The following is a 27,248-nucleotide window of genomic DNA, read 5'->3' as shown; positions in this document are numbered from 1 at the left end:
TTAAACTTTGCATATAGTTAGGCAATCCTACTGAAAAATGTGCTTTTCTGAAGTTTGTAATTTTTTTTTTTTTCACATTGACATATTAGGCTGAGTGAATGAAATGGGTTCAGCTAGTATACATCCCTTTGGAGAGCTTTCTAATGAAAAAATATATTTTCTTCTATTTCTAATGACTTCCAGTGTTGTCATGCATTCTTCCTGTGCAGTTCTATGGCATTTTTGTGGTATATTTTTAATATTTTTTTGTTCTTTCAGATTGACTTTAATACTGTCCTGTCCAATGGATCTCAAAAATTTTCCAATGGATGTGCAAACATGTATAATGCAGCTGGAAAGCTGTAAGTTTGAGTAATGTATTATCCTATAAATACTTTTGTAGGGCTTACAACAGCTATGCAGGAGGTAGAAAGACCCCTTGTAGTGGTACAAGAACAAATTTTCAGAAAAGAATCCTCTATTTTACCAAAAGAATCTGTGAAACATACATGATTTTCAAAGGAAGAGATGCTTTCATCCGTACTTGTACTGAAAATCCACAGTTTTGTATAAATATAAAGTCACTACTAAACTGAAGTACTCCGTGCTACTTTACCTTTGTGCAAAATTTATGCATATGGGGATTCACCATAAAGTCTTCTCTGTGCTCACACATAGCAGAGAGACGGTAATATGGGAGAGCATAAAGGAAACATGACAATAACTTAAGGGAGTCATTTATGTGATTTATGTGAATATCCTGAAATCGGTCATAACTCGGTGTCCTTAAAAGCTGGAAACAAGATGTTATATACCGAGTCCCTGCTCTAGTTCTTCAACATGCCTACAGGTTAGAGCTACATATCTGTGGTTTTTACCTAATCATCCTAGAAGGGATTAGGGAAAGGGTTTAACTACCAGGGAGAACTGTAGAAATTGCACAGCATATATACGTATACATATATGTATATGCCCATGTACCTAGATAGGGTATGTCACTTACACAGCTCTCACTCAATCAACTGGGGCAGCACCTTGGGTTAGCCGAACACCCCCCAGAAAATCTTGGGAAGGGCTGTAGAGTCCTTGTGTTACGGGGACAAATCCTTACAAGGTATCATCTAGCTAGGGATGAAATGTGAGTATGATGTGACCATCAACCGTAACACTGGAAAAATTTCTAGCATCTTCCAAAGACTCTGGGCTTAAAGAAATTTGTAGTAGCACAGACAACTTGACATTGAAAACACCCAGCAAAACACAGAAAGAAGAAGACTTGATAGATTTTGAGCACAGAGAAGGTCCGACAGTTTGACCAGACCTGGTGTTACACTAGAATTTCAACGGAAAAAGCAAAATTACAACCCCATGTGTTTTAAATAATCTCTTCATAAAGCCCTGCTTGCATTATACACAAATACCCTGAGGAGAGCAGAGGAGAAGATAAAACCAGCTTAGACAAGACAGGCTTTGCAAAATTATCTCTTCATTAACAGCAACACTTTTATGTGAAATAAAATCAGCATTTGTTAACTCGACCCATCATATATTGTACTTATCGTCTCCCTTGATATCTGGCTTAGAACATAAAAGATGATGGAAAGTGTACAGCAGCTATGCCATTTCAAGTCCCACACACATACAAAAAGTGAAAACCAAAGGTTCTGTCGGATGCTAGAATTTGAGCTAACACAGGATGTGTGGGGAGGAAGGCACAAATATGCATTAAATTCTCATTTTCCTTGTTATAAGAAGTATTTGGGAACTGCCTTTTCCCATTAAAATGAGAGGACTTTATCCTCCTAATGATGTGAAGAACAAAATAAGATAAAATAAAGCATTCTTTGAAAGATTCCAGCAATCTGAAGTTTGTGAAAATTAATGACAGGGTAAAAACAGATAAATAATAATTACCCATCTTAATGTCAGATCTAGATTTACAGTTTTAGGATCAATAAGTAAAATATTTCAGAACATAATTTTCTGCATATAGATTGAACGTACTGGATTATTTTAAATATATTATAGATCAGAAACAGAACATACATAATTTGATTAAAGTATTTCTTGGGGTTTTTTCTTCTTTTACTAGAACCAAATAAAATCTAAGAAATGGGAGAGGTAATTATATATCAGTCAGTATGTCAGAACTGTTTGTTGTAGCAATAATGGTATGCTTTTACAAAAAAATTGCAGGGTGAGTATGAAAGCCAGATCTATCTTTCATTACAGTGGAGAGATGGTAATATTATAAAGCAGGTTTTCAATATGAGAGCAATGGCTGAATCTGACAACAGAAATTTTCTTGACTAAAATAGAGATAGTTTTTTGCTGCAAATGTCAAGGAATTTAGGGCAATATTATATATTCAGCATTTAAGCAAAACTCCATAGTCAACCCAAGCAGATAATCCTACTAAAAACCTAAGTCACCTTTATAATTAATTTGACTAAATAAAAGGTTAATATCAGGCAATTGTATCTGAGTACATACAGATGGCAGGTATATTCACTATATACAATTATGGTTCAAACAGAAAGTGTCATAGTGTTTGACCGAATGTTTAAAAAAAAAAGTTTAAAAAGTTATTAAATAGTTGCTTTAACAGCTTCATAAAACTCAGATCTCTTTTTCCTCTCTTTCAGCCCTTGTGAGGACAGGTCATACAACAACTGAGTATTCTTGAACAAACAGGCATCTGTTTTGCTTTATAGAAACCTTGCAGGAGCTCACAATTCCCACAGACTTCACTATAGGGAACCAATACTTATTAGTTGAAGAGCACTGTAGATGTTCCACTGTATTTTCCAGCAGAGCATTTTTCAATAAGTGTTGTTTTTAATCATTCAGTTCAGTGGGAGTAAATTCCCTGCTGCATATTCACATGGTAGAGAGAGGCAACATTCACAAAAGAAGAGCTGAACAAAATACAAATGACTGCTTCAAAATCTTCTAGTTACAGAGAAAGATCAAATTTGATTTCATAAGGGAGATACTTCATAAGGGAGGAAAGTAATAAAGATTTCCCCATATCACCTTGTCTAATTCTATTTTACCTGTAGCTTCAGACATTGAAAAACAGAGACTATGGGCAAAGTAGCTGGCCTGAGGCAGAAAATTTTGCAGCATGTGGGAGCTCTGGCTATACCTACATGTCTAATAGCAGAATAAGCAGTTAGTTTTGCAAGAACAAGACAACGGTTCCCTGAAACTGAGAGAAAATACTTTGGGACAGTTCCAAAGAAGATAGGCACAGTGACATAATTTTCAAGCTTTTAGATCTTCAAGAGCAGGAATTCACCTGCCCAAAACCCACTTCTCTGTACAGGAAGTGCAGGAAGGGAAATAGAAACCTTGGAGGAGTTACAAAAAATATCTACATGCTGGACAGGAGAGTAACTAGGTTAAAAAAAGTTTTATATGGGTCTGAACTCTGATGAATTTCCAAAACTTAGAAAAAGGTGAGCAGAAACATTCAAATTCCAGAATACTTTGGCTAAGAGCAGGCATCCATTTCTCTTTAAAATTATACAAGAAAAAAGGAGGATATTTGTATTTAGCATTTTCCCAGGCTTCATATCAAACCTCCTGAGGTAAGAACTGACGTAACCCCGAGAGCCTGAATCCATCCAAGAATCTCTAATATCTAGGCCACTGTAGCACACTCTCCTGTGGCTGGCTGGCTTACATTTTTTGGTAAAGAGTGAGGCAACTTAAACAGGGGGGACCAAAGCACTAACCCCGGTGGTTAGTGCACTGTCCGGGGAAGTGCAAGACATGGGGTTGCAAAACTGAGAACACAGTCCTCTCATGTCCTGAGTAAATGATCTGATCATCAGGCTGTGTTATAAAAACCGAAGTGGTTGCAGAAGCAGAACAGCAGCAGCCATGCTTCCAGATGTTTCTTTTTAAAGTGATCATCATTGCTTTTTTTCCACTGAGTGCCAATTTGGGTAGGACATTGTACAATTATGAATTTACAAGGCCCATTTATCTCACAGTTTCTTTAAACAGTATCTGATCTTGCAGTCCTTGCTCCTGCATGTGTCACTGATCAAATGAGACTGTTTCTAACAAAACACTCATCTTTTTCTTAGTCATCTTATCACCAGGTTGCAAAGAAAGACTCACAGTTACTTATAAAGGACAGATTGTAGGTTTTACCTCTGCTATAAAACTGTAATTTTTTTTAGTACTAGCTACTTTCCTTCAATATTGATACTGTTGCTCTAGCACAGAAAGCTCAAAGAGGAAAATTCATGTATGGCTTTTGTTTCCAAATCATATATTAATTTTTAGCCATTTCATGTAATGTTTTTTCCAGGGTCAGTATCAGCAGTTGCATTTCCCCTGGTTAAAGTACTTCATTTATATCATGAAGTGTCTGAAAAATATTTAAATGGAAATGTCTTCTATTTTTAAAAGATTTATTTTACCGAGTGATTTCTCAGCAACTAGAATGAGCTGCTTTTGTATCTTGGAAAGGAAGCAAATGAAAATGCACATATGAAATAATTCTTTCTACATTTCTGTGCTTTAGACCAGGGCAGCCTATAGGCATGTGCGATAATTTTAGTTTTATTCTGCTTGAATAAGGTACAAAGAAATGTCAGCTAGATACATATTTATCTCTGTGGCCTGTCTCCCAGGAAAGAAATGATTTTCTTTCATGTACTAGAGCTTGTTGTCTCCCTCTTTTTCAAGTTTCACTTTTATCTCACAGCATTCCTTTTTTCATATGTTACAATTATAACTTTATGTGATACTCAATATTCCTTAATTTTCAAATACTGAAAAGATTAGCTCAGCTACAGAAGAAGAAATATACTATGAGAAGCGACATATGTAGGGGAGAAAACACCTTTTTGATTTATGGAGGGGTTTTAGTCTTTCTAAGAAATCATCCTCTTGCCTTTTGGATTTTTAGAGAAAATTCACTCTGTACTACATGATGTTATTACCTGAATAGTACAATTTCTTCCCTCCTAGTGTCTAAATTGGAGATTTTGCAAATGGAAGGATCTGTAAGCAGGCTACAGCATACAGGCTTCTGCATTACAGAAAATGATTTGCACATTGTTCCTTTCCCACAACAGCACAAAGGCACCATAAGAAAGATAATAGAACTGGAGTGTATTTTTTACCTGCCAGGGAACCTCAGGTGTCTGCCTGAGTGACAGTAATTTTGGACACACTGGGCCAATGTCTGCCTGTGCCTTAACGTGTGGAAACCGTACCTCTTCTCCCCTTTCCATTTCAGTGGCACAAACGTTGTCAACAACTCATCCTGTGGTTTCTGCTCTGCAGGTGGGTGACTCAGCCCACTGTGCGTATCTGCAGTGAGACCTGACACAGAGCCACAAAGAGTCTTCAGTTTCCGATCAACACAGAATGAAAGGCAGTAGTAACTACAATTGCTGCTGAACCCACAGAAACTAATATAAAAGTGACAGCTGAAAATCTATAGGCTTCGGCAAGGAATATTAGGTTTGAGAGATGTGGTAGAGGGCTGGGCCTGAAATGTTATTCTTCTCTGCAATTCAAGATAAGACGGATAAACCTATAACTCCCAAACAAGAGATTCCATCAGAACAACTTAGAGGAGAGTGCAAGGGGCAGACCCTTTGCAAAGCGGCTCAGAAGTACATAGAATAAAATCCTGGTTTCTTGGAGCTCCAGCATAAATTTAGCCTTGAAATGCATCACAACCATTTTCTGAGGCTAATATTTTTAGTGAGCAATGTATATTAGAAGAATTTATTCTAACCTCAAGCCAAAACCAGATTTGTTAGCTCTGTCAGATCTTCTCCCTGCTATGTTGCTTGGAATTTAGGGCACAATTCAAAGCTCTGCCGTGTTCTTAGGAACAGCAAAGTGCAGGCAGCCTATCCTGGAGGCACACTGTTGGGCTGCCTAACAGAAGAGTAGTAAAATAACTGTAGTCAACATGACTGTAGTCCTTGCCTCAGCTGGATACCTAAAGAACTGCTCAGTTTGCTGAATAAATCCAATGTTACTCTCAGACCTGTACCTTACTAAACATTAAAGAAATGAGAATGGAATTTAGATAAATCACTGGGATTAAAATAGCTGTAAAATAAATTCTGTAGTCAAAACCAACTCTCTTGTACAAAAATGTCATATATTCAGATCAGTTGTTTCATGCCATTCATGTGTTTGTTTATTGACAAAGAGGAAAAGAGTTAGGGTTTAATATGCCTGTAGGTATTGTAAAATGAAGCAAAGGAACATGGCCTTCCTGAAACAAAACAGAATGAGTAGAAATTTACAAAATATATTGGTATTCACATGGATCTCAAGTTTGCTCAAAAATTTTATTCTTCATGGCTTGGAATGGTACTCTAAGGGTGGTTAAAATGAAAGAACTTAGCAAATAAGACTGTGTCAGCAGAATTAAAAAAGGGGGTATCTTAGAATTGCCAAGACAACTGTGGTTCAAAGATGTGGAGTATCCAAAGGAAGGTACAGGGGAATTACTTACCCTGAATAAAAACCCTTGCTTTTCTGTAATGGTGTAGTCATTGGACAGCCTGGAGAAGAGATGTTAATACTTTCAAGATGCTTCAATAATTCTTCAAGACAAACTTGTTGGATATCCCCTGCCTTTCCTATGAGATTATGGGCTATTAATGTCAATAGCTGATATTGAATTAACTAAAATAAATTCTTCATACTCTTAATGTGCATGTATAAAACTGGTATAAATAGCTTGGTTCCAATAAATTCTAGAGAGTCATGTGGATTGATGGTGGGTTGAATGGAACCCTGTGGATATCTATTCTGGTATCAATACAGACTGGGGATGAAGGGATTGAGAGCGGCCCTGCTGAGAAGGACTTGGGGGTACTGGTGGGTGACAAGCTGGACATGAGCCAGCAACATGCACTCACAGCCCAGGTGGACAGCTGTATCCTGCGCTGCATCCGAAGCAGCATGGCCAGGAGGTTGAGGGAGGTGACTCTGCCTCTCTACTCCACTCTGGTGAGACCCCACCTGGAGTCCTGTGTCCAGCTCTGGAGACCTCAGCACAGGAAAGACATGGACCTTTTGGATTGGGTCCAGAGGAGGGCCACAAAAATGATCTGAGGAATAGAACACCTCTCCTGTGAGGACAGGCTGAGAGAGTTGGGGTTGTTCAGCCCAGAGAAGATAATGGACTGGGGACACCTTATTGCAGCTTTCACTACTTAAAGGGGGCTTGTGAGAAAGATGAGGACAGACCTTTTAGCAGGGCCTGTTGTGAAAACTACAATCTACTTTTTTCTTTCAGGGACATGGGTGTTGATAACAAGTTGCCAACATTGGTTTTGAAAAGATAGGATTTTCTGGGAAAGATGACCAAGACCAAGGGAAAAGTTTTGTTTTCTCTTTTGCAGACACTACAGTTGCCCTTGCTATTTAGAAATATTTCAGCAGGATCACATTCTTTTTCCCTGCAATTTTTCTTGAAACCTGTAATTGAACATGCTGAAAATTTTCACTCTAGCTAGACAATTTTCAGTGCTGTCTAAAGGCTAGAGTTAGTATGTCTGTCTTGTTCACATTCTGCCAAAGAGTTTTGTATAGATTAGATTGATTAAACAGACTATCACTGTAGTTTCATTTTATTTGAAGTCCAGATATTCAAAACCCTGAATCAACTATTCCAGGCACACATCCTGATAACCATTCCTCATCTAATGCCTTATCTTTCCTACCTCCTCCCTCCATAAGTGTGACCACACAGAGTTTTACTTTCACGTTTATCACCAGATCTGTGATAGACCATTTTCTACAGAAAATCTTCTGCAGGCCAAATCTAACTTTCACAATTTTTTCAGGCCCTCTGCTCTGCCAGCTAATCCTAAATTCTACTTAGTTTGCCAGTCCTTCATATTCATCTCAGGCGAAGGACTCAGTCTGCCAGTACATGCTTCACTAGTTAATTACCTGGAATGACTTCAGTCTCCTAAATAACAAGTTGTCTCTTTAGAGAGCTGCTTGCTGAGAGGCTATGGTGCCATGCATACACACAGTTCTTGAATTTTCCTGAGAAATACTCCCTCTGGCAACCTTCTGCTCCTGGGATGATAGCCTTGTCATATAATTACGAACAATTTACTGTCTGATTTTGCATTACAGATGTGCAAGACCTCAGACTTTGGGTTAATAGAGACAGTATTAATGTAACCTAACCAGTCCTGTAACTTCTGAACACTGCTGTTCAACATAACAATGTGGTTTTTATGTCCTTTCTTTCCAGTTCTATGATGACACCACTCAGATTTTGTGTGATTAGTAATATCTTTATAGAATTAGGTAAGAGCATACACCTGGACAGTAGCCAGACACACTGTACTTCAGCCACAGTAGCTGGTTTGTGTCCCATAACACACAAAATTTGGCATCTCTACTTCCTTTCTCAACCTTCATGCATTTACATCCTGCAAACCCAAACCCTAGCACACTGCATTTCAGTGATAGAAATCCTTACAAACCCACCTGATCTAGTTTAGGTTGGCCTGATCCTGCAGGCCACTATATTAGATAACAGCCTCCATTGCTTTCAGCTATTTCTGTAGTATAAAAGGGTCACTTTTTCCACCATCAATGAAAAAAACGAGCTGTGCCCCTGTATACCATTTAGGCCAGTGACTGACTGTCCTTTTTCCAACACTAAAATGTAGCCAGTAGGACTTTCCTCCATACCACTGTAATTCCCAACCACCAGTAATAAAAATATCTGGTACCAATTTATAATAGTCACCAAAACCACCTCATAGTCAAAAAAGAAAAATTCATTTTTAGTGAGAGGCTGAATATTATGTTGGGCTGCAGCAAATGCACATAAGAGGTATTTATGTTCTGCTCACAAAGCAGCAGCAAGAGAGATAATATAGTAAGATGAGCAGCAAGAATTTACAAGGAATAGGAATAATCGTTACATAGCAAAATTTTACCCTGAAAGACATGTGTTCTCATAAATAGATTCACAGTTTTTTCTTCCAGACACATAGACTGGGACTTCCTTCAGGCATGCACACCACATTTCCCATGGAATGCAGAATACAATGAAAGCAATGCATAGAGAGAAAACATCTTACACTCAAGTTTTATCCCAAGAAGTCAGCATTCAAACCAAAAGCTCAGGTGGACTTCAGGTTTTCTAGAATTTAGTTTAAGATGTTTTTCTTTATTTTATTTATCATGTCTTCTGATTATTTCAAGAAAAATTAATGCAATGGATTGAACCTGTAGTATTTTTATCAATCATTGGAAGAATAATCCATTGCTAAGATATTCTGTTTGAACTGTTTCTGCATGTATCTATCCAACAAATTAACTACTAGCAGTGACGTTATTCAAGAATATCAAAGCAAAATTTGAGAGACCACACAAAGTTATCTGTCTTATTGAATTTTACTATTTGGGTACTATTGCATTCAGATCAATTATTTTTAATTGCAATTGTGTCTCAGGAACACTCAACTTTAATTATGAGCTTGATCAGTTAGATTAACTGGTGCTGCATAAACCTGGAACAGAGCGCGCACTGTTACTCACTTCTCTTATCTGCCTTTTCTCAGCTAATCAGTTGCTAATCTTATACAGACAATGAAATTGTCTTCATTGTTTTCATTTTTATTCCTATAAAACTCATTTTAGCAGTGGATGGACAAGTTTACTTTTTTCATCTAGATGAGTAAGGTAAATGCATTTTAGTAAAGACCTCCTTTGTTGCACTGTCTAATTATTTCCATTTTGCAAATATAGGCCTCAGTACTGCAGATACACATGCATGAAAAATCTGTATAGTCCCATTGAACTCAAGCAGTAGCATCTGAATTTTAAAGTTATCCACATAATTCTAATACTGCAAACTTTTATGGTTGGCAATTCTAGGACCCTAAACATAAAAGTTAACACTCTGCCCTTGAGGCTTTAAAAGTTTCATTACTAAAGCTCTCTACACTTCTGCTACTTGCTGTGCGCTTAACTCCTCCACCTCCTGTTGATGGCACTAAGCAATTTGGTGCCTTATCCATATCAGAATCATAAGTCTCTACTTTGTTGCTGAGACTGAACTTTAAGGTAATTTCAAAATTCTGCCATGCTGTCTTGTGCCGCTGGGAGCCCAGCCACATCAGTAAGGGACATTAATTATATTAATCAGCAGAGCTGTCAAAATTAGTGTGCTGGAGGACTCATTTTTAGGCTCATTGCATATATAACACCGTACACCTAAACTGTAATGGTATGTATACTACACTATGGTAACTACTACATGTTTTAAAGTGCCCTTTCTGTAGAAATGTTTTTTTCCCCTTATGCACAGTGCACAAAATACCATGAGCATTCTGAGTATTAAGCACCATGCTACTCAGCAGGTCTTCCTTATAAAATTAATTAAAAAACAAAAATATTTTCCTTTTTTTGAGATATTAAGGAAACTCAGTTAGCTCTACTAGTATTGCTGTTCCTCCTGAAAATTTTCTAACACAGAAAATGTGGGGTTTAGCCCTTTTGTACATAGACTATCCTGGGGTAGGCCTAGGACGTGAGCTGCAGTTTGTTCTTGTAAATTCTCTGACTCTGCTTTATTTCTGCAAATGACTAGATTAGATATCTTCCACTGCAGTCTTTCTTCCTTTTCTCCATGCCAAGAACAAAGAATGATGCAGCAGTTGGAAGAAAGAGAGATATCATCAGTTGATTTGGAACTGTACAACTTTCAGTTGGAAAATCAAGAATACCTATCCTTGTTAACACTGCTCACAAAAGAAAATTTAAAGACAAATTTGTGTTATCAAATAGGTCAACATGCTTAAATAGTTTATGCTTTCTCACTTCCCCAATTACAGGACTATTATAAGATTTTACATTTCCCTACTTCAATGGGCACATTTGATTGGATCATGTATTTCACATTAGTACATTTAATACAGATTTAATTTAAGTTGATTTAATTTAATGTACCTAGTGGAAATACATATATTATTCTATTTTAAATTTCTTTGGTTAACATAAAGTCACACCTCCATTAAGCTCTCATATATTTTAAGACACATTTACTTTATAACTATGATCTTGACTTTTACAAAAGTGAAGTTACAGTATTGAAAGTCAAAGCTATATTTGTGTATTTAAAATGTAAACATGATAAAAATTAATTACTACCTCAGCATTTTGCATACACTGCTATTATTTTTAATAGATTGCACTGTAGAAAACTTAGTGGGCATGGTAGATAATCAAAATTAAAAGCTTGCATTAGAGATGAATGAATCTGATTTAGTGAAATACATTTTGACACAATAGTTGTTTCTTGTCAGTTCAATGAGTTTTACTCAGGGGATATCACTTCTGGCCATAATCTACATGCTTCAAATGATAATCTGCTTTACACACAACTGTTTTTTGTCTGAATTCATGCAAAGTTTGATAAGAGCTATATTTCTGATTTTTCATAGTTAATGGCATTTAATAGTGAATTTTAAGGCTGTGTTTATAGAATGTCATGCATTCAATGACATAGAAAAATAAGGGTTTCCTTGAACAGTTAATATATGCTTGTAATTACTTGAGTAATGTCTGATCTTAATTAAATACCTATTTAAAAGCATATGGTCTCATTTTTAGCATGTTCATCCAGCTCCAATAAAATACCAAAGTAAATTAACAGTCAGCCTGAGTGCCTGTCAATGCCTGGTATAAAGGTGCTCCACAAAAGAAACATTAAGAATCTAGAAGCAAGGAGAGATGTTGAAAAGTTTTACATTTATAAACACCGATTCTTAACTTACAGGTGCATTCAACATAGATCAGAAAGGATGAAGCGTGTCTCAGATTTGAGGTCAGCATATCAGGGCATTATGACTGAGTAGCATTTATAGATGTATTCAGAGAGTAATGCAGTTGCTGAATATAACAGGGGAAAGATTTATGCCCACACACCGAAGAGATTATTTCCTTCACTGGAACTTGAAATTTCAGTATTTGCAGGAATATTACAGTTACTTTTAGAAAGTTCTGAAGAATATACTTTGAACTGTAATTTGTTACTGAAAGGTTAAATGATATTTCCAGTTACCAATAGGTTATCTTCAACAGCTCATTAACATTGGACTAAAGCAGAAAGGAAACATTGCAAAGAAGCAAAATAAATGAATGAAAGCTACATAGTTTAGATGTTAAAACTACTCCCTTTTCCTTCTGGTTCAAGCTATTATATGTGCCTTAAGTGTACCCTTGTCATTCAAACTATTACAATGATAAAAGCTATCTAGTTTTATATTTTAATTTTAAAATCTCACTTTGTCCAAATCTATTAGATGCTGAGAAAATCTTAATAAAACCTAAATTAGAATAGGAAGACCTTTTTTTTTCAGTTGTCATAACCAGATAAAATTTATTCAAAAAAAAATTTAAAATAAAATACCAGGGATATACTTGAAAGTTAATATATCACATATTCAGAGGAAGTAGAGCAATTTTTCCCCAGTGATATCACATGCAAATATTCAGCTGACAGAGGGAAATAGAGGGAAAAAGTAGTTGCTTTTTACAAAGCCTGGCCCTCGATTAGTACTTTTACTATGGCTTTTGCTGTTTTATTTAATCTTATACACACATGCATGAGGTACAGATAAGTGCAGGAATCTGAATATTAAAATTGAATGCCTTTTAATGTCATAATACATCACAGTCCACTAATATGAGAAGATTACAATCAATTACGTTCCCTTGTTTTGTACCAGTTTCAAAGAAAAGTATTTTTTCAATTCAACTAATACCTTACTCCTGCAGAAATTTTCATTCATTGTTCTTTTTGAAGAATTTGCACCTAAAAATTCAAATTGACATAAATCCATAAACATAGTTTTGACAATTCACCTTTTCACCTCACATAAAAGGAGAAAGAGATTGAGAATAAAGGGCCTATTTTATCTTTCTTGGGCTAGCGGAGGGTAAGATTTTCCCAAGAGAACTGGATGTTTAGCTCATTTTGATGTTTTTGTTAATTCCATTAATAAACTACCTGACTATTAAGATTTCACAAAGGATGCGTAAGACTGGCGCTTTTTTTCTAGTTCAGTATGGCATAGAATGGCAGATAACACTTTTTGATTAACAGGTACAAGCAGAAACCCTCTGTTATCTCCTTTTTATGACATTTACTTAAGTCGTCACTATTTGGTATGTCCGTGCTTTTCAAAGTTTGCAGCTGACTTAGAGTTTTTTTGTGGTTTGGTTTTTCTGTTTTGTTTTTTTAGTTGGATACACAATGAATGATCTCATTTTTGAATGGCAAGAAAAGGGAGCAGTTCAAGTAGCAGAAGGTCTCACTCTGCCACAGTTTCTGTTGAAAGAAGAAAAGGATTTATGTTACTGCACCAAGCATTACAATACAGGTAGGAAAGCATATTAGTGATTAAAACTGGAAATACATTTAACATTTATTGTTATTTTGGAGAGTTGGTGTGACTGTTTTTTTTAATATTCTCACTGAACTCACAGGAAGGTTAAAACGTACATGTGCATTGTGCAGGATAATGCAGTCTTAAATAACCGATACCACGAAACAAAACTACCTGACGGCTGATCAAACTTCTATTACAGTCAACTTAAGAAAATACATAGTTGAAATAATTCAGAAGCAATTCAGTCAGGAGTTTAATTTTTGCAGCAGGTGCCATGACCGCATCTACACTGTGGGATCTGAAACACTGCTAAAATCCAAAGATCTATATGCTGTGGACTAAGCACAGCCTGGATCAGTCCGGAGAAGGGACACAGGGTTGCCTAGCCATCTACCCCTGCCCCAGTTCATACAGCAAGGGGGCAATGCAAACAAGCTGAAAGCATCCTTATTGTACAATGGCCAGGTGTCCAAACTAGACGTGGCCTTTCTGAGTTGAAGCCTTTCCAGAACTACGATGTTTAGCTCATCATCCCTGGGATTATTTGAAAAAGGGGGATTTTAATGTTACTAATATAGTTGTTTTATTTTTAATTGTAAAAGATTATCTCAATAACTGGACAATCACAAGCATAATAATGCTCAAAAAAACATGTAGCAAAGGCTAAGAATGCATAGCTTCCATCTTCTCATGGGAGGAAAAAGCCAGAACTCTCTCTTTCTATTCTATACCTCTCTTCATTTCTGCTCTGCAAAATGATTGTTAATAGATTAAATGTATCTTGAAATCTAAGTTTAGAATTGATTATGTGGATTCTGCTGAAATGGCAGAATGGATAAAATTCAATAGGTGACATTCGTAAAGAATGTCCTGTTACAATCAAAATTAAGGAAGAACGTTTTTCAACACTGAGTTTTATCACAGCTGCCATGGTGCCCTGAGGGAGGGAAAGCTTCTCTAAAATTTCCATTTAGAGTGGGGAGATATTGATAGAGACATTTTGAAGTGTTTCTCAAAATAAATTGGAAATATATAACATGCACTTTTACTGTACCAATACTAATATCTGGATAATCCTTAAAAACCTTCCATAAATGGAGATACATATCATGTAGAAAGGTAATTTTTTTACTCAAACATCCCTTTGTTAATCATAATAATGAAATTAATGTTATTCCTTTTTACCATAATCCCTACCACAAACAAGAAAATTTTGTTATTTTCCTCTGTCTCCTTTGAGATATATAGGCAACCTCTTCTTCCTTTTTAGGACTCTCCTGCTTCTGTGCCATTTTAACAGATGCCTGTAACTGTACTTCTTATATCCTGTACAGTGATATTAACAAATGAGAATTCATGGTAGAAAGTACTTTCATTTATCCAAAGTTCATTTGGAAAGAAAGATGCATCAAAAATCTCTAACTGAGGAAATAAAACATTACTGTGGTACTTAATCTGATATTGAATGAAACCTGTTTTAAAATGTCAGAATTTCTGGTGACTTCCAAATATCTCTCCAAACATCTCATCCAAAGATGAATCATAATTTTACTCTTTTGTTTGAGAGCTTTCATAAAAATCATCATAGTTTAAACCTTTTGAATTTGAATGCAACTTCAGTTTTTCAGTATTTTTGAGCTACTACTCTTTTCTTCATACCCTATGTTTCAAGCCTATTTAAGTTGGTATTGATTTTCTTCTAAGCAGATGTAGGAAAACATGCTAGGTACATGGGATCAACTTATATCTACTGTCTCTTTCACTGTGGCCCTAAACTGAGCTGAGAAGGGGGAGGAATCGATGTTGTTAACTGCATGTGATGTCTTATGACTCTCAAAATGTGCCTGCAAGACAAGTGCACTTATCCTTGTGAACTGCTGTCACGTTTAGGTGGGAGAAAGGGTTTACCGTCATAATTAGAGGACAGCATGGCCAACCATAAGTCTGTTATGTTTCTGTATTGCTTTGGTCAAACTGTATTTCTGTTGCCAAATAGGTGCTCTAAAATGTGAGTGCAGTCCACAACCCTGAAAAGATAGCTGAAGTTTCTGCCTCTACTTCAAATATAATGGGGCCATTTAATTTGTCCATAAAAAGTCAAGCCATTTACTAATACAGAAAACTTGGAAGCCTGGGTGCAGGTACCCACCATATGCTTCAGACTTTAAAGGAGTTCAGCAAATGAGAAGACAATTGCAAAGCTGTGGGACCTGACTAAGATGGGCAAGGGGAAAAAAATGTAATGTTGCAGGCAGAAAGGTATGTCCTCACCAGAAGAAGCAGCAGAGTGGCCTGCTCTGACTTACAGCACCAAAATCACAGGTGCAAATCTGGAAGAACTGTGGCAAGGCAAACCAGAATGAAAAGATAGTCTTACTCATGCACGACTATGTTTATGGTGACATTCTCCTCTTCAAGATAACATTATTTTCTCCAGAGTATTTATTTTTTTATTCAAGTCTTCAGTATGAAGTTAATTTAATCAAATTAGAGAGGGTTGGTTTGGTTTCTAGGAGGGTGTGAGTGCCTTTCATTTCTTTGTTACAACCAGTATTATTAACTACAGCATTTATGCTAAAAAACCCTAAACACTATATTAAAAGACAAAAACAACTAAGTTTCTTTTCCTCCATTATGTCACTTGGATATGTGACCAGTAAAGTCCTTTCTCAAGGTTCCTGCAATGAGATACTGTAGACAGATACCTCTTTGGGATACTCCACAAGAAACAAAAAAAAATATTTTCAAAAGAAGAAATAAAACATAATTCTCTGGCCTATGACAGATCAGATAAAATGAATTCTTAAAAGATTGCTAAACAACTGTAGCTGGTATGCAATAAGCGACCAAAGAAGAGTTTTCAATTTAAATTTAGTCACAACAGAGGACGGAAAGCTCTTCTGAGACATCCCATAAGACAGAAAAAAAACCCCAAAAGTCTCCCTTGTGAAACAAATTAACATGAAGCTTCAGGACACTATGTGGAAACTCACCAGTGCATGTCTCATCAGTGTTTCATGCCCAATTGAAAATGGATCACTAACCACAGCTTGAAAAACAAACTGCTTCTAAATATAGGGACATAACAGTTTCAGCCACAGTACAGCATAATGGCTCATCAAGTCTTGTGTTCTGAAGTGACGCAGCAACATTTCTAATCATTTTCATGCTTCAGCATCCACTGGCATATCCGCAATGACAAATTTGGGAAGTGAATTAACATAACAGCCAGAAAAATCACAGGCGAACCATTCACATTACAAGGATGGTCTTGCTTTACCACGTCATTCACTTCCTATGTCACATGCATTGCTCCCCTGGGTTTTTATGCAACACCCAATTTTAATTTCAATCACAGGTGATTTCAATCACAGCTGCAAAAAGCCAAATATATGATAGCATGGATTTATACATAGTAGCATTGGCTAAGAGGCACAAACAGAAATACTCTGAATCTTGGTTTTACTCCTGCACCATGGATAAAGCACTACAACTGCACTTGAATGATGCTGCTCAGAACTGTCTTATGTCTATTGATGGGTTTTGGCTTAAAGTATTGGATGTGGTGGTCCTGGGAACAGTGGAGCTATGGTTGCTACACTCACCACCAGAACTGATGGGTTCTGTATGTGATCATTCTTGATAACACTGTATCCTTAAATCTGCAATCTCGATGAACAGCCCACTTCCTTAACTCTATCTTCCCCTTTCTACCTCCTAACACATACATCACAAACACAGTCTTTTCTCATGATCCCTTTGGTTCCCCCTTAAGGTTAAACAAGTTGCTTAACAACCTGTAGATTGTGCCCTTTCTAGGTCCTGTCTTCAACTGACAATGCCTTATATTTGGCCATTTTGCTGCGAACATGAGAGCAGTTAAAGGAGACATATCTTTGATGTTTTACTCTGCTGAGAAGACCTCAGAGCCCTACTTGTTTTGGCAAACACCTAAACCACTCTTTTTGAGACTATAGCAGTGATTTTTAAGCCATGGATTTTTAACCCCTCAGGGTTTTTTCATAGGCCACATCTCAGAAAAGAAATATTGTATTTTCTATCCAGGAGGTATTCTGTGGGCATGAAATCTCTGAAGCTGTCCATTACTTTAATGAAAAAAGGAGAAATTATAAACATTTTGAAAAGCAGAGTCTATGACAGGCTGAGGACATGACCATCCCTAGTCACAGAAAACAGTACTGCCTGACTCCAACTGGGAATTTTTCTCTGCAGAATAGACCTCAATAGTGACTCCTGCATTTACCAAAATGTAAACATTCTACCTTAAAGATTAATTGAATAAAAATTCATCAGCTGTCCTGGAAGTAGAGACATTACTTTTAGATGTCCTTGCTATTTACGTTGCTATCAGATTCTCCTTAGTTTCTACCTCTCCCCTCTCTGCCCCTGCTAACGCAGTGCGGCACATGATTAGCCTTTCACATTACAACTTGATATCTGTCCTGGTGACTTCTGTTCAACTCAATATCTGCCAGGCTCTCAGGCCTTTCCTTCAGAACTGCTACCTACCCAGTCCATCCCCAGACTGTACCAGTGCATGGGGTTACCCCATCCTCAGTGCAGAACTGCACGTTTGTCTTTGCTGTCTGTCGTGATGTTGCAGTGGCTCTGTTCCTCCAGCTTACAGAGGTCCCTCTGAATGGCAGCTTGGTCCTCCATTCTGAGAGAGATGGGAATTGCAAGTGCAAATTCATGAAGCTGGAAAGCAATTAGTTGTTCTTTTCCACATTTATTTGCAACTTTCTTTTACGGCAGTCATTATCACTCTTAAACCAATGTTAAGTTTACTGCCTGCCCTAGTATTTTTTCCCAAACAAGCTATGTAAAGTCCGTTCCTTCCTGACCAAGAACTTATGTAGTCAATGGCAGGTGACAGCACCAGCACTGATATCCCCCAATATACCACTGATATCCACAGACAGTGACTTGAAAGAAAAACTGAATGGTAGTACATTCCTACAGTCATTTTGTGAATCTTGGCTTTAGATACATAGATATCAGCCATATCTTTGAGAACTCACCTGGTTCTACATGCCAGACACTCAAAGATCATGATTTATAGTCAGGTTGCATGATCATAGATACAGCTTGAATGTTTTACGATGAGGAAAAGGCAAGGACTTTTATAAGCAGTTTTTATCAGCAAAATATACTGAAATTACAATTTATATTTCAGTGCAAATTGCAAAAACTGGCTGAAGATAGCACTTACCAAATGTTTTTTAATTACCCTGTCTCCTTCTTAGAGAAGTATGAAAATAATTTCAGCTAACTTTACTTATATATAATCAATTTTATAGACACAGTCTCTTGAAATAACCAGCTTTGCACACACACATAATTTATGCAGTCTTGTTTATTTAAAAAATTTTATAATGAGAATCAAAAGGACAGGAAGTATTTAACTGTATTTCAGTAATAAGCAGAATGCCTCTCAAATGATGGTGTAACGTTCTAGGAGGAATCAAAAGGAAGTCTTTCTGCTGAACAAAGTAAACTCAGCTTGACTGCTTGCCTAGTGATGATTCTGATAATGACTCAAACAGGAGAGAAAGTAAAAGGAGCAATACTGCCTCATGGACAAGTAATTTTATATATTTCATTCTCCTTCTTCATGATCTCTGTGAAAATCATCGGCCATTATGATTGCAGTATGATACATAACTTATTGTACTTTGTCACCAAGAGAGGTTAATTGTGGTCTTATTTTAGCAGATGCAGAGCAGAAAAAAGCACATAACAAAAGGCAGAAGGAAAGTGCTGGTGGTCTGCGTCATCCCTCTTATGGCAGTACAGTTTTATTTCATTCTAAGACTATGTCTTGTTTTCAGCCTAACAGTTATTTCAGTTAGAACATAAAATTGTCCTCAGAAGCTTTCTTTCTATGTTAATATCTTTAACATTAAAAAGTTTTCTCTTTTGGGTTGTTTTTTTTTTCATTAGCCCAGTTTGCCTGAGGACACTTGGAGCCAATACCCTCACTCTCATTAAAGACAATAGCAACCCTTGCCAGGGTGATTCCGTCCTGTGTACTGGATAACCTAAAACTTTAAGGTTTACATATGCAGGGTGCTTTAAAAAAAAGCCTTGATTAATTACATTATGAACAATTTCATTTCAGGACAGTACTGATCAAAACTTCATCTATATGGGGCTGTAACACACACATACATAAAGGACTAGCTTTCTACTACCTAGCACACTGAAGTGTCCCAACTCAGGATGAGATGAGTGCCAGAACCAGCGTTAAGGAAGGACTGGAAAAATACAGCAAAAGAGCAGTCTATGATGTCCTGCAGTTAGATCATATTAAGGTGCAGCTGAACAGCAATCTAAAAGTCTCTCACAAATTATTGTCAGTGTGTGTTGTCCTGTGAGAGACATTTGTTTTGAGTAAACAATGGCCCTTTTTTCCTCCATATAAAAGTACAGAGAGTAGATAAGAATATTCAAAGCATTGCAATGGCAACTATTTAGTGAGAACCTGGGACTCCAAGGTATCAACCATTAGAAAACAGTGGAAGTCATAAAGTGCAGTAGCCACGTTGAATCAATCCATACAAACTCGGATTCTTCAGTCAAACAGCTTCTTAAGAATTGCAGTTACTCGGCTACCATTTGTTTTGATCCTCCTTCTAGGACTACGAACACAGTACATAAGAAATGCAATTTAATTTGTACTGGTTTTCCTTTGAAGCTAGAAATAGAGGCCCAGCTAGATCTTGCAGGGTATGAGGTTTTTTTCCCCTAAGATTTTCTTTTTTTTTTAAATAAACATTATCTAGACATTCTACTTTACCCATATAAAGTCCTTTCAGGTTCCCTGTCTACAAAATTGCTCTGCAGAGCAACTTCTGTGCAAAGACTATGGTACAAAAACTGTATACCCAGACTCTCACACTAACAGTGGGTAACTATGATTTTATCTAGCTTATCTAGACAAAACACAATTTTATCTAGATATCTCAATAAAACTAGCTTTTTGTCTATCTACTTTAATTAATGTTTTCAGTGACACTTATGAAATAGCAAATATTAATTAGGCAATTGGTGTGAATATGTTCACCACAGTCATCTGTACTGCTTTTTCTGTGCCTTTCTCCCATCTCCCTGTTTCTTGAATCCACCTATTGTTTTATCTTAGAAGATGAGTCTTTAACTTTTGCTTTTAGAAGACAGAAGTGTCTTTATTTTTTCTCTCTCTAGAGAAAAGTCTGTCAGCCAGCTTTTGCAATTTGTTATCTTTTCCACATAAAATGTGGAGCTGTGATTTTTACAAGTCTGAAAACGGTAAACACTGCTGAGGTTCAGAATAGCACCTTGAAGTAAACACTCTGTCTAACACAACTTTCAAGCTCAGATTGAGTTTGAATGCTTAGGATCTTTATGGGGAGTAGAGGAAGCGAACTGCTTAAGAAAGGGATTTCCAGAAGACAGACAAAGGGTAGAAGCTCTATATTATATTAAGGGATCTAAATCTAAGTCAGCCATTTAGGCTGGCAATATCCTAGCCACTGAAGAAGTCTCGCTCTTTTTCTCCTTTCCTGCTGTCTCTCAGTACTTAATCTCATGTTAAACCTGTGTCTCTAGCTGTTTTTCAAGCAGGAAAATGCAGTGCTAGAGGAGAGGACTGTCACCACAGTTCAACTGCCCCAGGCCTCTGTTAGCAAATCTCCATAGCTAGCAATATTCTGGCCCTTGGGCTGGCTGTTTGTTGGTCATCAGTCACTGGTAAAAACAGAATTGTGTAGTCTACATCCATATTGACAGGTGTGTTCAGATCAGAATATAAAATGGCTGTTTCCCAGACTCATACTCTGCAGGGCTGCATAAAGATTTATTCAGATTTGCTTAACTTAGTTTAGTTCTATTTTGCTAAGCTTTGAGCCATTCTCTATTCAGCAAGTATAAAATTCTTATTGTAAAGTAAATAGTTCAATGTAATTTCATTAAGCTGTATAATCTTTAGGCCACAGACCTCTCTACATCCATAAAATATTTCACAGTATATCAGATATTTATGTTATAAATGTTTTTTCTTATAAGGAAAACCAGACTATGACTTCCTAGTATCTAAACTAGCACCTTCAGCAGATATCTCTCCATTTTGCATGGATTAACAGTTGAATCTCTGCATGTTTAGTTCCCTTTTTTTGTTTATACTTATTCATTTTATATTTTGTGTAGTAATTTTTAATTTCATAGGGATTTAATAATTATTATTCTTACCTTAATTCTTTCTCAGGCACACTATTTCCTAGGCTCAGTTTCCTAAGGTGAAATGCCATTACAAAAACTTCCTATGTAGCTTCAGAAACAGCTACTCAGCCTTCCTGGGAATTGCAAACATGACCATGACATTGTAAGGGTACAGTAAGAAGAGCTTCCCCCAAGGGATATCTTAAGGGTTGCTAAAAGGGGACAAATATATTTAAGTTCTACCAACTACTGCCTCGGGAGAAGTTTGAGGCAGATGAAACTGAAAAGAAGGACCCCTTATAGCCTGAAAGCTACTACTTACGCTTGATTTCCCCTGTACATCCCACAGTGCTAGCAGTGCCTTTTAATCGCATAGGCATACTGCTGCCTGCATAACTCACTGCTTAAACAGGACCTGCCATGGTCCAAGGAGGCTGTGCAGTGTGAAGGTGTGCTAAGGTAGAAAATTGCTCTTTTTGAGCAACTCACAGTTGGCCATAGCAGCAACAACCAAAAATAGAATATGTGACCTAGAAACTGACTCCCAAGAAAAGCCACTTATACTTTCTGGGGGAAAGAAAAATCATATAGGCTGACTGGAATATACATTTTTCCACTACAATATTAGTTTCAGTGTGGATATTGCAAGGAAATCATGTCAGCCCAGCAAATCTGACATTGTTACCAAAGAACATGTGTAAGAGAGAAAAATGCACCATCATGTGCATATGTACCAGTACATTCACTTCATATTTAGCTCTGATCTGAAACTAACATCATGCCTTAATTTGTTATTCAGCCTCAGCAAAACCACAATACCACAAAGGTTTCATTTACTCCTCCTAACCACTCTCCGTGACATTCACAGTGCATATCAGAATGAACGAGAGTTTACCTTTTAGGTACTGCAAATGAATTATTAGAGCAATGCTCTTAGCTGCTTGTCTGTCTCCTTCCGTAGCTGAGATGACTTCAGGGGTGTGGTTCTTCTGATCCATTCAAGCATCCAGTCAAATAGATCAAACCACAGCTAACCTGGCTTTGAATTTGAAATGGAAGAGAAAGGAGGCCAACAGCTGGATTGCTGGCTTCAGCTGGGAAAGAACAGCACAGCCTCTGCTGGCTGCCTCCTGGCTGAAGATCACATCTGCTGGTGCAAATGGGTTTTTTTACCATTCTGCTTCATTAGCCAAGTTTAAGCAGGTGGTTCTGATCTCAGTCAGGAAGGGCAAAAACTAACATTGACCCTTCCACACTCAGAACAGCAACTGCTGCAACTGCAGTACTGAGACTGACTTCCACCTGCTGTCTTCCTCCTCTGCTGTCTTCCACTGGTAAGAAAGCCAATAGTCAGCAGAGGAGTAAGAGAGAATTGTCTACCTTTGAGGCACCACTCTCCCTGGGGAACTACCACGTATTAAGTTAATTTTTCAGTGCTACACTGGAACAGAGCAGATGGTCTTGACTGGGAAGCAGTGGACGTATGACTGGCATGTCCATAAACTTAATGGGCCTAAGATGAAGGCAGGAGTCCAAGTCACACATTCTGTGGAGTTAAGCGAAGATCTTTTTCCACTTTGGGACAACACTTCACTTTCTTTTTTTCATGTTTTTGGTGTTCGTTTTTTGTTTTGTTGGTTTTTTTACTTTGGCCAATGATGTTTACAAAAATACAAAACAAAGCAAAAAAATCCTTCAGTATAATTCCTCTGACACATCACTCAGTCCTAGTTCTGGCCTCTCCATAATCCCATCTCTTTTCCGTGGTTACCATATATTCCATTTGCACTCCTTTCATTCAGAATCTCTTTCATTTTATTAGGGTTCTGTTGTCCACAGCTATTCCTCTCTTTCTTCTTAGTTCAAACAAACCTGGCAAACTTGCAACTACATAAAAATAACCCACATCAGAGCTAATATATTATTTATTGCTCCTTGTTTAGGACCATGGTATTTTTGTGCTGAGATCTCTGTAATAATTCAAGCCCACTTGAGTACTCAGGAAAGAGACTCAGATCTCTTATCCCACCTTTCTTTGGAGAAAAAAACAATGTACAAGCAATAGCCAATGTTAATTGACAATCTTGTTATGCATATATTACCCATTCTGATGCCCCTTAGGTTTTCATCCTAATTTGTTTGAAGGAAGAACGTAGGACCATATAGGAAGAAAATGTTGCATATTGAACTCTCATTCTTGCTGAGGTAATGACAAATAAAATGGCTTTGCAAGAGACCTAGATTTGACGTTTCTGTCACTCCTTGCCACCATGATTTATTGTGATGTATGAGAGAGGGACTACTGCTTTCCAAGGCTGCTGAATTAACAGAACAAATGTCACAAAAAAGACATCCTCGGGGTAAGGACCATCTTGAAGTAAGAATGTGATTCTCTGACTGAAGGATAGTCAGAGCAGAACTTCCAGTTATGTGGGGTGTGCTGAACTGCAAAGTAAAAGAATGTATCCTGTCAATATCATTTTGAAGATCCTGAAAGAGAAACATGGGGGAAAATCCTGGCCTTTTCTGAAGTAAATACCAAAATTCCCATTCACTTTGTTAACGAGGACTTAATTCCTTGATTGAAGCAGAAATCAGTTTTGAAGCTGGGGCAGCAGATGGTTGAGCCAGGATTTGGGACACAGATTTCAGGAGTGCAGACAGAATTCAGAAAACACCAGCGATTAGGAATGGAACCAATAACTGAGCCAGCAGATATAAAACTCATGAGTTATATCCTGTCCTTTTAAAACTGAACATCATAACTACTGTCTTTCTCTATATGTTTTTTTTTTAGTTTCTCAATAAAATAAAAATTTCATACAATCACATTTACTACAATATCATAGAAAGACCTAACAGCCTGCTAAGAGAACTATTATGAAAATAATGAAGTTCAGAATATATTTCCAAGCACTTAATATGCCTAAAATAAAAACATTATAGTTTGACTTTATCTGAAACTCATTTCTGTATGCCTAACAGTATTGTCCCAGCATAATACGCAACATATTAAATTAGTATAGAATAAGATCATAAATAAGTCCATTACATAAATTTTGTTAATATGATAAATATTAAAGCACTATTAATGTGAAATGATCTACTATAAAACAGCATTTTGGCAAATAAAAATGGATTAGAAAAATATCTATCAAAAACTGCTGGAAAACATAACCAAAAAACATCATACCATTTAAGAAATAAATAACTCCATAGCTTTCCATGTTCAATTTAGAATTAGGAAATAAGTTCATTCAAATAAGGAATAAATCCATGTATTTCTTGCTGTGAGAAACTATTTCACATATACACTATTTATAGTAACAGCATTGCCTTCAGCACCATTCATACGTGACTAATATGAGCATTGATAAGAATTAGAAAATCTAATGTGACCAGATCAAGATCTGTGAAATAATCTAGAGTTTACAGGGTAATAAAAACAATCTGGATAAGGGGAAAAAAGGGTTTATGGCATTTCTATGAGGAAACAACAGATTTTTTTGTTCTGGTTTGGTTAAACTAGTAGAAGTTGCTTGATGTTCAGTATCTAGAAAAATTAGGCCATTTAATCAGCTTCCTGAAGTTGCCTAATCTCAAATCCTTCATTTCTGTTTGAATCTCGGTCATTGTACTTTTGACTTGGAACAGTATGAATGGGGATAAAGGGAGAGATTCAGCAGAATCTCCTATTGATAACCCACACTGATCTTACTATATTTTTCCCAAATTCATTGGATTTAAAAAAAAATCAATTTATGCTTAAAATTGAACCGAAAGATAAAGGAGATTTTATACAATGGGAGAGCAAGCCTTTTATTTGCATAGAGCAACACTTCTGAACAATAAGTGGGATAACAGATGTGATCACACAGAGGAACTTTCCTATGTCGTAATGATTTGTGTTTTGGTCATCTCTTTTTTTTTTTAAGAAAAGAAGAGTTCCAGAGCTTATCAAATTCTTAAATTTTCAGGTTTTCTGTCTGCTTTCTTTACAGTACATACTCCTATTATAATGGGGACTGTACATATTAAAAATCACTGAAGAGAAATCAAAACATTCATCTTTCATTAGATAACAAATATATTTGACAGTGTGTGAATTCTTCAGAGGGTGTTCTAAATGTTGACGGGAAAGAACATGCTATTTCTATTGAATGTTTCTTCTTTGTTATAAAAAGGAAAGTTTACATGTATTGAAGTCCGATTTCACCTTGAGAGACAGATGGGTTACTATCTCATCCAGATGTACATACCAAGTCTCTTGATAGTCATTCTCTCCTGGGTGTCATTTTGGATCAATATGGATGCGGCTCCAGCCAGAGTGGCTTTAGGCATAACAACTGTGCTGACCATGACAACACAAAGCTCAGGTTCACGAGCATCTCTTCCAAAGGTAGGCAGAATTTCCTTTGTTTGTATTGCATTAGTACAAAGTCATAATGCCATGTGACAAATAAACATCTTCAGTCAATCTTATGTGTTTAAATTATTAGCATTTAAGCATCTTCTAAAGGAGATAAGTAACTTGGAAAGGTTTAGGGTTTTTTTGAGTCACCAATCAAATATATTCTATTTCTCTCTTGTCTCAACTATTTTGTCAACCACACATCTACTAAATTCCATAAACCTCAGCTAGTGACAAAAGCAATGTTATTCAGTACTACATAAATTCTGCTTAGCAATTGACTAGCTCATCCTTTTCCAGATCCCGGTATCTGATGACATCCTAGCAGATATGACTGAATTTCTAAAGGTCATGGATTCCAACCTGTTCTCAATGATATTCCTTTCCCAAAACCTGCCTACATTATGAATTAACTCACTAGTTACAAACACATTTACAGAATCAGAGAATCGTTAAGGCTGGAAAAGATCTTTAAGATCATCAGGTCCAACCATCAACCCAACATCACCGTGTCCCCTAAACCACGTCCTGAAGTGCCACGTCTACACATTTTTTGAACACTTCCAGTGATGGTGACTCCACCACCGCCCTGGGCAGCCTATTCCAGTGTTTGATCACCCTCTCAGTAAAGAAATTTTTCTAATATCAAGTCTAAACCTCCCCTGGTGCAACTTGATTACATTAAAATGTAGAAAAATAGGAAGCTAAATAGCTCCAAACAACTGTATAAAGAATGGTTCATTGCACAATGTAAATAGTTGAAGTATATATCTATGATTAACTATTTAAGTTTTCTGACTTGTCATTGCTTTAAAGATTTGATTTTTCATTTTAAGGGTTCCTTGACCATCTTTACGTGTCATTGCAGTTAATAGAAATAAAATGTATACAATAAAAATACAAAAAGTCCACTTCTGTATTAGTTTTAACATGGTATTTTTAAGTTAGCTAATTACATTTTTTTCTAAGTAAAGTACCCTAACAGAGGGTACTTTGCACCTCAAATATATGGATCTGAATGCATCCAAATGTAACATCAACAGATAAGAAAATGGGATGCTATAAAAACTCAGAAAAGCAAGAATGTAAGAGGTAACTAAAGAGAGTTACAGATATTTTTTGCCACATTTTTGAGGCCTGAAGCTAGCTATGTTTGCTTATATGAAAAAGTTCTTGTAAATCTGCACACAGAGGGAACAGGCCCTACTTTCCTAGCT

At 36.7% G+C, this 27,248-nt stretch overlaps 1 protein-coding gene across 2 annotated transcripts in view; it reads left to right on the top strand.

Annotated features, from left to right (window-relative positions):
* The window catches only part of GLRA3 (glycine receptor alpha 3), a gene marked incomplete at both ends in the record, with an annotated part of 88,164 nt that overhangs the window by 51,252 nt on the left and 9,664 nt on the right, over positions 1-27,248 (top strand). For both annotated transcript variants that reach the window (XM_081999286.1, XM_081999287.1), the window contains 3 exons: positions 259-341; positions 13,254-13,391; positions 25,805-26,019. In XM_081999286.1, coding sequence (XP_081855412.1) covers positions 259-341; positions 13,254-13,391; positions 25,805-26,019 — 436 coding nt within the window. The remainder of the gene's footprint in view (positions 1-258; positions 342-13,253; positions 13,392-25,804; positions 26,020-27,248) is intronic.

The sequence above is a fragment of the Phaethon aethereus genome, assembly GCF_964289735.1.
Source record: "Phaethon aethereus genome assembly, chromosome: 4".
NCBI classification, from domain to species: domain Eukaryota; kingdom Metazoa; phylum Chordata; class Aves; order Phaethontiformes; family Phaethontidae; genus Phaethon; species Phaethon aethereus.
Note: the sequence above shows the minus strand (reverse complement) of the source record. Positions and strands in the feature narration are given on the sequence as shown.